Below are 10,799 nucleotides of genomic sequence, written 5' to 3' on the forward strand. Positions count from 1 at the left end.
AACCCGTGGTGAAGCGTGATGCCGGCGAGGGTGACGCTTACCACGAAAACACCTCCTGCGACCAGTCGTCTTGCGGGCAGCTCCAGCCAGCGCTTTCCTGACAGTAACTGTCTTCCGAGCAAACTCGCGTACGTCATATAATTCTGCAGACACGTCCCCGTTTCACGGAAGGGAAAATCTCGAGGAGCAAAGCGGAGCCGCCCGCACGCCCACACACACACATCTATGATAGGGACGAGAACGGATCACCCAGCACTTGTGTGACGAACAGTGCTCCGTGTCGCGTTCTGTTTCCGTGCACGAAAGGCTTGCTTTCAGCGCTACTTGTCGTAATTAAGGACCGGCCAGACCGTTGGAGCAGTGTCCGGTGCAGTAGACCGCGTACCTGAAAGCCACAAAAGGCGCACAGGGCAGAGCGCCGTACTGCGTCCAGCTCGCGAAACCGGTCGCTTCTTTCGGGCGATGGGCGCGGTCGCCTGCTGCTGGTCCGTGGTATCGCCGACACAAGGAGCGCCTTAAAAGTCGAACGTCGCCGGCGGCCGTGTACAGTAGTGGCGAGAAACCCGCCCTAGATAAAACGTCTTCAGCTGACGTGCAGACGCCTCCCAGCTTTTTTGGACAGGCTACCTACTACTGCCTCCAACTTTTTCTCATACAGCTCCACTTTGAATGATTGCGCAACAAAGTTCTCTCGTGTCAACTCTGGAGGTCTTCTTTCCACCACGGCACATCTCCTTATATTGATAGCGGCGTTAAAGTCACGATTCACAAACTCCATACGTTTCTTGCCATCTTTGTTTGTACACAGTAATGCGAGTAGTCCACGAGCTTTCGCCCTGCTTTCCATTTGCTCCTCCGTCAACGCTCCGTACTTTTTTACATCCTCAGGGCTTCACTGGTACTTTTCCATCTCCACTCTCTGAAGCGTACAACCCACTTCATGGTGTGTATACGACGTCCGGAACTCATCTACAGGTATCGTAACGAGATGCCTTTCACACACCTTGTGCGTTCTTGTAGCTGGAGCTAGCCTAGTCCCTTTTTCCCACGCCTACCGCCCTGCCCAATACGCTTCTACTAGCCTCTGACTGTCGCTCTCCTTCAAGGCGCTCAACTCATTGAAAAAACTCGTGAACGCACGCTGCCTCCCACCGTGTAGATTCATACACAACCGAGCCCACCGGGGCTTTGTATACTCCTCCTACAGCGCCTCGCAATGAGCAACACGAACTTCCATAAACTCCCGGAAAGCGTGAAAGTCCGCTCCCCGGCCCGTCACCTGGCTGATCGCTTCCAGGTGCTCTTTCAATCCTGCGTTCCACGCCCCACTTTTCTTCCTTTATTCATTACACTGAATTCTCGGTAATATCTCGTTCTTGAAAGCTTTAAAACACGCATGTGTTTTTGACGTAGGTTGCCGTCGATGCCATCATCCCCGCAATTGCGTGTTGTGATGGTCATGATATTCGTGTTCCCAGGGCCCGCGCCAACGACAAAGTGGTTCTCATGCACCTCCTGCTTCGTGGGGCTAGCCTCTTTGTTTTCTTCACGCTTTGCCAGCGACGGCAACGAAGACAGAACTGGACGATCCGCCTTCAAGCGCCGATAATGTACACGCATGGCTATCGCATCACTTTCGATCATCCCAGTAAAGTCCTTTTTCTTGCTCGTTCTGAGACGTTTGGAATCGAAGATATTCTTCTTCCAGTACGTCTCCTGGTTTTCACCGGTGAACTCCTTGTTGCTTACATCGAACACTGGACAGATCTCCGTAATGATGCCGTAAGGGATTTCGGAGTCGATACTCACAAAATGTGACTTGATGTTGCACAACGGAACGACGTTGAAGCGCTTCTCCAGAAGCGCAGCTTTCCGTTTCTCCGTCACTGCATTTGCTTCAACACCCTGCTCCATATCGGTCTTGCATTTCAGTTGTCGGTTCAGGAATATGGTATAGCGCAAGATGAGGCGATCGTATCTTTCCGAATCTTTTTTCAACTCTGATATCTTTTCTGCTGGACTCGCCAGCCCCAAGACCACACGATGCTCTTTAATAGCTGCACGGATTACAGAATCCTCATTTGCTCTCCTGCGTGATGTCTTCTCGTGAACAAATTCGATCTACTGTTCATTCTTACTATCGTTTGTGATGCCATCGATGATGGTCCATATCCCTTTGCGAGAGGGGCCCGGGTAGCGCGTACAGACGGCGCGTATCATGAAACGTTCCAGGTTCATGGTCAAATAGTTCTTCAGGTTCGTGAGGTGCTTCATAACCCCGACGGTGTAAATACGCGAGTCACCCCTGTCTCGAGTACCGTTGAAGCGGAATTCGGCGTAATTTTCGTGGAGGGCATGCACCCGCTCATTTCTCCTCGACGTTTCCCCTGTACCAAGCATCAGGTGACGAATAAAGGTTTTGCCGAAAAATTCTTCCAGAACCTCGACTGTTTTGATGCCCGTTGCGTCGTCGCGCATCTCCTTCACCAAATGCATTATACCTGCAGAAGCCATCATAACACTCATGGAGTCTGACTCGATACGGTTTCTGATGGCCTCTCGCAGCTTTCGCCGGGACGGATCCTTGATATGTGCGAGAAGACAGGTTTTCACCACCATCTGGTCGTACTGTCGTGTTTCGTTCAGCTTCTGACCTCGGGCCTCCCTCTTTTGCTCCATCGTCTTCTCATGTTCCTTTTAGCTCCGCCATGTTTTTCCTTAGTCTCCGGCAGTCGACGACACCAGATGTCCAGGATCCTCCAGTTTCTTTTCCACAACTTTTTCATTATTTTTGAAGAAGAAGAAGGCTCTTTCAACGCTTCTGATATGAATCGCTAAAATTGATTTGAATACACTAACTTGAGGTTTGAAACACAATTGCATTAAACAACTTTAATTTGTTACGACTTTAACGCAAATACAACTTGTACGGTAGAACAATAAGAAAACGGATTTTCACAATTTCGCGTTTCCTTTCAACGGCGACACGTGCGTCTTGTCTCGTACGACCTGATCTCCCCGGCGCGCTAACCGACCGCAGCATACAGAGCAAAGAACAGAGACTAACCATTAACTAGCAACGATATACCAATTTATCTTCCCTGCACGATAAACGATAAAAAGGAAACACGATTCCCGTTTTGTCGAAAGTTGAATTTCTCGACGGAAAAACCCGCGAGCCAGACGAGTACCCCAGGCACGTGCTTCGTGCTCGCCTCCCAGTGGCGGGTGCTGCACTGAAATCTGAGCAATTCGTCTGCAGCACTGTTTATTCTGGTACTAGCGGCAGTTAAACTGCATCTGGGCGTCGATCCGGTCGCGGTGGAGTCCTAGTATAGAGCTTCACGCTATCGCAGGCAGTGTGTCTGTCTGCGGAGCTTGCTGGCTCCCAGAATGATCCTATACTCCAACTCTGTGTCAGGTGGAGCATTCCTCGATCCGACGCCCTCAGTAGTACGGCAACGCTGCTCTGTATCTGTGATGCATCGGCATCAGCGGATTAGACGCTAAGGCGGGTGCATCAACGCATGCACCCGGCGAATGACAGGAAGCACGAGACGAGTAGTACATCTGAAAGGAAGTATACGTAATGGAATCTGGAGTTAGAATGCAGCATGATGGACGCTTTCGCTGAATCCGATACCCATTTATAGCACAATCTGGGATCCATTGTCAATATAAGTGTTTTTCCATCGGAAAAATGAAGCGTGTAGCTCTAACGTACAAATTGTAACGATGTTCAAGTCGTAGAAAAATACATTGTTTGTCCTCAATCGTGTTTCAACCTTCACTCTAGTGTATTCAAGTGCTTTTTCGTGCGTAATAGCTGTCCCATCCAAAGTGGTTTCGGTTTTTATATTGAAAAAGGAAAGTTACGGAAGTGGAAGTGTAGGATCCTGGGCGTCAATGTCGCCGGCAGCCCGAAAAAACGAAGAACAGTGCCAAGTGCAAAGGAACAGGATAAGAAGAAGAAGTAAAAGTGGAAGGCCCTACGTCAAAGGCTACACAAAAGACGACGGTACGACGAGATGGCGGTGAAAGCCTGTCTTCTTCAACATACCAAGGATCCGTACAGGGAAAACGTTCGAGAGGCAATATGGAACCGTGTCGAGCCGAACTCCAGCGGTGTTCGTGATGCTTCTCAAGGAATGTTGCATTTCCTAAGAAAATGGTATCATGACGTTACGGACATCAAAACAGTCGATATTCTGGGTGAATTTTTCAACAAAACCTTTATTCATCACTTTATGCTTGGCACCGGGGAAACGTCTAGGTGAAATGAGCGAGTTCATGCCCTCCACAAAATTTACGCCGAGTTCCGCTTCGACGGTACTCGATACAGGGGGGATTGGGATATTTACATCTACGGGGCGATGAAGTACCTCACCAGTCTAAAGAACCATTTAACAATGAACCTCAAAAGCTTCATGATACGCTCCATCTTTGCACTCTACCCCGGTCTCACTCGTCAGGGGATATGGGCGATTGTCAATGGCAACACGAACGATCGCAAGCATGAAGATGAGATTGAATTCATCGACGAGAAGAAATCACTCAGGAGCATGAATGAGGATTCCGTCATCCGAGCGGCTATACAAGAGCATCGTACGGTACTGGGGTTGGCGAACCGAGCAGCAAAGATATCAGAGTTGAAAAAAGATAACGAAAGATACTATCGCCTCGTCCTGCGTTACTTTGTGTTTCTGGGCCGTGAGCTCGAACGCAAGGCAGAGATGAAGCTGAGTGAGGAAAAAATGAAGAGCGGGGGAAACGAAAGGCTGCGCTTCTGGGTAAGCGCTTCAACGTCGTTCCGTTGTCCAACATCAAGTCACGTTTTGTGACTATCGATTCCAGAATCCTTTACGGCATCATGAAAGACTTCAGCCCCGAGTTTAATGTCAGCAGGAAGGAGAGTACCGGTGAAAACCGGGAGACGTACTGGAAGAATATGTTTGATTTCACACGTCTGAAAGTGGGCAAACAAAAGGTATTCACAGGGGTGATCGAAACCGATGGAGTAGCCATGTGTATTCACTATCGGCGCTTGAAGGCGGATCGTCCAGTTCCGTCTTCGATAGTGTCCGTGACGAAGCATGAAGATGAGAAGGAGGCGGATTGTGCCACACAGAAAGTGCAGGATAACAACTTTGTCGTTGGCGCGGACCCTGGGATTACGAATATCGTAACCATCGCTGCTCCCAAGCGTGCGGAAGATGGTAACGACGGTAACACACGTCAGAAAGGCATGCGTCTGTTGAGGTTCTCGAGAGCGAGATACCACCGAGGATCCGGCGTAATGAATGCAAGGAAGAAAATCATTACATGGAATTCAGGAATGAAAGAGCACCTGGAAGCTTTGAGCGAGGTGACGAGCCGAGGAGCGGACTTTAACGCTTTTCGGGAGATTATGGAAGTTCGCGTTGCTCATTGGGATTCGCTGTGGGAGGAGTATACAAAGCCTCGACGGGCTCGTCTGCTTATGAACCTGTATTGTGGGAAGCGGCTTGCATTCGCCAACTTTTTCAGTCAGTTGAGCGCCTTGAAGGAGGATGAAAGTCAGAGGCTCGTAGTAGCATACCGAGCAGGGCGCTGGGCGTCGAAAAAAGGAACTACGCCAACTCCAACGACAAGAACGTACAAGGAGTGCGCACGGCGCTTCGCTACGATACCTGTAGATGAGTTCCGAACATCCTATACAAACCATGAACTGGGGTGCACGCCTCAGACGGTCGAGATGGAGAAGTGTCAGCGAAGCCCTGAGGATATACAAAAGTACGGACCGCTGACGGAAGAGCATATGGGAAGGAGGGCGAAAGTTCGAGGGCTACTTGCACTAATGAGTACAACCAATGATAGTAAGAAACGTATGGAGTTTGTGAATCATGACTTAAATGCCGCGATCAATATCAAGAGATGTGCGGTGCTGGAGAAGAGACCTCCAAACTGGACAAGAATGAACTTTATTGGACAACCTCTCAAAGTCAAACTATATGAGAAGAAGTTGGAAGCAGTAGTAGGCGGCCGGTCCAAGAAAACTGCGAGGCGTCTGTACGTAAGTTGGTGATGTCTAGTCTGGGGCGCGGCGATCGCCACTACTGTACCACTGGCGACAGCGTTTTTCTTTTGAAAGGCGTTGGTTTCCAGGGGCGCGCGCTACAGCAACGCCTCTGGTGCGCCTGCTGGGTATGACGGCAGACGCAGCTTGGCCAGCGCTCGTGGTTAGCTTTCTCCTGGGGCTTTTCGCAGGGCGCCGCAGCAAGCACCAACGAACTGGTGCCAGCGGGCTGGACACGAGTGCATCGGGCGCGCCTGCTGGGTCAGTGATCGACAGCACGCCCGCTGATGCACCGTTCGCCTCGCTGGTGCCGCTCGCGTCGGCGCCGTCAGGGACCACCGCTGACGTTAAACTGATGCTCATCGTACGTCGTGACCTGAAGATGAGCCCTGGCAAAATTGCCGCTCAATGCGGGCATGCCTCTGTCGGTGCTTTTAGAGGGTGTACGGATCGCGCGCTGCTGGCTGCTTGGGATCGAAACGGCCAGCCGAAAATTGCGCTGCGCTGCAGCTCACTGAAAGAGCTGTTGGCGATCGAACGGGCGGCCCGGCAGCTTCGTATACCGACTTTTGCCGTACGCGACGCGGGGAGAACGCAGGTCGTGGCGGGCACGATTACGGTGCTGGCTGTTGGGCCTGCCGAGAGTGCCAAACTCCAGAGAATCACCGGCCATTTGAAGCTACTTTAAAAACATCGAAGTGCTGCGAGTATAAAGACGACACCCAGGGGCCAGAACACGTGCGCTGATGCTAGCGTCCAGTGTTGAGACGCCAAGGAGCCGCTGCTGAGAAGCCGGCAGCGCGAGACGCGGCTCGCAGTATCGCGCTGCACACCAGGATTCGAGTTCGCGAATCAGTGCAGTCGGCAGTTTACGAGAACGGGCGGCAGGCTGCATCTGAGTGCATGTCGATGCACTCTCCGTGCTGCAGCGCGTCGTCACGCAAGGCTATCGCCATCATAGCGGAGCGCGGTGCTGGCCGTGCCTTTGTGCCGCATGCCATAGCCTAGCACTTGCCCGGTATTTTGGTTGGTCAAGTGCCGCGCTGACGCGTATTCACGCGAGTTGCGTTCTACATAAAAACACTAGATACAGCAGCTGAGCCTGTATCCACTCCTTTGCCCGTTAGCAGCCACACTTGGCGCTATGCTTTACGTTGCTGTGAAAGCGTGCAGCTTCAGCAGCAAGGCTTGCCTCCATGCGCGCACTCGTCTACACGCGATCCAATCAGCTCCCTCATTGTCGATAACGAGCGCGTTTCTAAAGATGCCCATTCATGCCTAGCATGGTATCGCCAGGTTTCCAATCGCATCCCTACTCCATGCGATTCAGGAATCGTAAAAGAGCAGCGAGAACGCTGTCCACCCGGGGCGTCGATGCATCCGGCAACGCCGTTTCAAGACGCGCTTCCGCAATCTGATTTGCACCCAACGATTGGAGCAGGGATCCAAACCCCGTTTCAAGCAGGAGCGCCCCCATATTCTCTAGGAGGCTCGCAAGAAGCCCTGTCGATCGTGGACGCACCTCCATGAAACGCAGCGGTCGATCTGCGGCTAGTTCAAGACGTTCCCGACACAGCTCGACAGCGCGATCAAAGCCGCCGAGTGCATCGACGAGCCCCACGGCGAGCGCTTGCGTACCCGACCAGACACGTCCTTGTGCGTAGCGATCGAACTCGTGATGTTGGCGACCACGGCTCTCCGCTGCCTTGCGCACAAACGACTCGTAGACTCGCTCCGTACTCCGCGTGAAATAGGCATCCTCTTCGGGTGTGAAGGGCCGAAAATCCACATCGAGCTCCGCATAGCGCCCCCTACTCAAAACCTCTCGACGAAATCCAATGCGCTCAAAGAGTTGTTGCAGAGACGGTTTGGCAGTTACAACGCCGATGCTGCCTGTTAGGGTGAGAGGTTCCGCCACGATCGCCTGGCATCCCATGCTGATGTAGTAACCACCGCTACCGGCAACGTCGCCCATACTCGCAATGACCGGCTTGCGCTTGGCCAGCTCGCGGATGGAGTTCCAGATCAGGTCCGATGCTAGCGCGGAGCCTCCGGGCGAATCAACACGAAGTATCACAGCTGCGAGGCTTCGATCGTTTTTCGCTCGCTCCAACTGCTCCACAAGCGTGTCCGAGCCTATGCTGGGACTGAATAACGGGTTCGACGAGCTGCGTCCCGTTTGGATAGCGCCCAACGCCCGAATCACCCCAATTTTCGTGACACCTCGGCGACGCCCTTCGGGCAGGCCTAACACAGACGGACGCACCCGCCGATAGCGCTTAGCGGCCACTGCTCGCAATGGACGCACCAACAATCGTCGCAGGCGACGGTCTGCACTGCTCGAGCTGCTCTCCTTTTCGCTGGTTTCGGATAGACCCCAGGCTTTGCCGACAAACCGCATTTTGAGCTTGTCTAGAAGATCATTCTCATAGGAGATACCATCTACGAATCCGAGCGCTTTCCATTCGGCTACCGTCATGGGCGGATCGTCCAGGATGCGATGCACGACGGCTGCAGGGTCTGGCTCTGAACCCACTCGTGTGCTCAGCTCGCTGCACAGATGTTCATACTGTTGCTCCAGAAGCGATGTGAGGACTTCACGTTGGGCGTCGCTCATCGTGCGTCTGGCAAGCTGATCGCCTGCTGATTTATAGGCGCCAATGCGCTTCACTTGCGGCTCAATGCCGATCTTGTCAAGGACGCCGCGTAGAAAGCTCGCGGAGACTTTCATGCCCCGAAGCGACAGGATACCCTCCGGAGGCATGTAGATCTCATCTGCGCCGAGCGCCAGATAGTACTCTCGTTCGGAAGCTACCGCCATGTAAACGATCACCGGTTTGCCTGATTGTCGGAAGTAGTCGAGATAGCGGCGCGCTTCCTGCAAACGAGCGTAGCCGCATGCCAGTGGACCTATCTTGACGTACATGGCGCAGATTCGCGGATCATGCGCTCCATTCCGGCATATTCGCTTCCAGTCTTCCAGCGAGATGCTGCTGGCGGCGGGGAAGGTAGCCGCGTGGCTGTCGGGAAACGGGCCCTCGAGATCGACGGTTATTGTCGTATAGCGACGAAGGCGGACGCGCACGAACACGAGCTTCCATGCAAGCCATACCCGCCATAGCCAACCCGTCTGTGGCTTGAACTCCAAACGATGTGCCTCCAGCGCACCCGGCACGCGCACATGGTTCACCGCGGACGGCTCAGGGAAGTTCACCGTGCCAGCGGCCTCGCCGAGTTCGCTGACGACGCTGTTTGGCGGGTCGCGCGAAGCTCCAGCCTCGTGAAGACTCGCGGACAGCGGGAGCCGTGGAGCACGCCCGCGTCGCGTTCTTGCCAAACGAGGAGCACGGGAAGTGCTCTCTCTGTGGCGCTGCACGCCGCTCCTGTTCGAGCGCTGACGGAGACGCGAAGCGCTGCCGGCCGGCGCCGCTACGAACGCCGCCGCTGACACGAGCATCGCGGGCTCCGTTCCAAACACGTTGGCAGACTGCGAAAACCTTCGTTCCAGCGAACAAACGACAAGCGGAAAGCGGTGGAATTCGCAACTGCGTCCACAACGCAGCTGTCGTTGCACGTTTCACCAAGACGCGCAACGAAAGATGCTGCAAATTTTTTCCCATTGCCAAGACGCGTACCAAGGCCAGCGTCCTCCGATTGTGCGCTTTTGCTTTTTTCTTTTTCTTTTCATTTTTTTTCAGCGCGCGGTTAAGCATCCATCAAACCCCCTACTTCCAAACTCCGTAACCCATACTACTCCTCGGATACACTGATCGCTTCATAGGCTGTATCGTTCGCTGAGCGCATGCCGCAAGCGTCCCTTGTGGAGCTTGTACCGTTGGCACGAATGCATCTCAATGACAGAACGGCTTTGCCGTACTAATGAGGACGCCGCCTCGGTGCTTGGTTTATCCAACATGGAATCGGGATTCACTATCATTACGAGAGCCTGCAAGCTGCGCAGACAGACCTACTGCCTGCAACAGCGCGAAGAGATTTACCAGGATAATCCTGCGAACACGGGCGACTCCTAGACGCAGCGCACCAGCTCCTAGTCCCGAACTGAACTGCGTTGCGGGCGAGCTGCTCAAGTCTCGCCATTGCACCCACCACTTGGTGGAGCATGAAGTTTCAGCGCGGCGGAGTCGTCTGGCTCGCGGGACGCCCCGACTAAAAGGTGAACTTTCGACCATGCGAAACAATTTTGCCAGCTTCAACACGTACCGTCGAGGCAAATATTCGTATATCGTTGCTAGGTAGCGTTCGTTTCCGTGATTATTTTCTACAGCGCAGTCGATACGCACACCATCATATTTGGGAGATGACATTGACGGCAGCCTGCGCCACAATGAGATGCGTCTTTTGAAGTTCTCGAGAGCTGCATATTGCCGACAGTCGGAGATAATGAAGCCCAAGAAATACTGCACCCTGCAACGCTGAACAGAAGGAGTACCTGGACGCGATGAGCAAAGTCGCGTCGCGCGGAGCGGACTTTCGAGCTTTTCTCGAATTCACGGAAACTCAAGCTGCTCATGCCGAGGAGCTGTGGAAAGAGAGTATCCAAAGCCCCGGTGGGCTCGTCAGCGCATGAACCTTCGCAGAGGGAAGAAGCGGGTACGCGGCATGTTCATGAATCAGTTGAGCGCCCTCAAGCAGGACAAGAGTCAAAGGCTCGTAATTGGATACGCAGCAGGGCGCCGGGTGTCCAAAAAGCTAGCGTACCAGCTCCATCGACAAGAGCGCGCAA

At 53.3% G+C, this 10,799-nt stretch overlaps 2 protein-coding genes across 2 annotated transcripts, besides 4 other annotated features; one reads left to right on the forward strand and one right to left on the reverse strand.

Moving 5' to 3' along the window:
• Positions 1–396: part of a sequence feature (possible transcribed region) that runs on past the window's edge.
• A 119-nt stretch (positions 397–515) lies between these two features.
• Positions 516–2,696: a sequence feature (repetitive element).
• Positions 2,697–3,907: 1,211 nt separating this feature from the next.
• Positions 3,908–6,152: a sequence feature (repetitive element).
• A 33-nt stretch (positions 6,153–6,185) lies between these two features.
• On the forward strand, positions 6,186–6,743 carry CYME_CMN038C (hypothetical protein, conserved; the record flags this gene model as incomplete). The annotated part of the gene is made up of 1 exon (XM_005537155.1): positions 6,186–6,743. One exon carries the CDS (start codon positions 6,186–6,188, stop codon positions 6,741–6,743), a length of 558 nt encoding a protein of 185 aa, XP_005537212.1.
• Positions 6,744–7,367: 624 nt separating this feature from the next.
• CYME_CMN039C (probable endopeptidase IV, signal peptide peptidase, SppA) lies at positions 7,368–9,512 on the reverse strand (the record flags this gene model as incomplete). Its single annotated transcript, XM_005537156.1, has 1 exon — positions 7,368–9,512. One exon carries the CDS (start codon positions 9,510–9,512, stop codon positions 7,368–7,370), a length of 2,145 nt encoding a protein of 714 aa, XP_005537213.1.
• A 420-nt stretch (positions 9,513–9,932) lies between these two features.
• Positions 9,933–10,799: part of a sequence feature (possible transcribed region) that runs on past the window's edge.

This window comes from Cyanidioschyzon merolae, chromosome 14 (assembly GCF_000091205.1).
Source record: "Cyanidioschyzon merolae strain 10D DNA, chromosome 14, complete genome".
Taxonomy (NCBI): Eukaryota; Rhodophyta; class Bangiophyceae; order Cyanidiales; family Cyanidiaceae; genus Cyanidioschyzon; species Cyanidioschyzon merolae.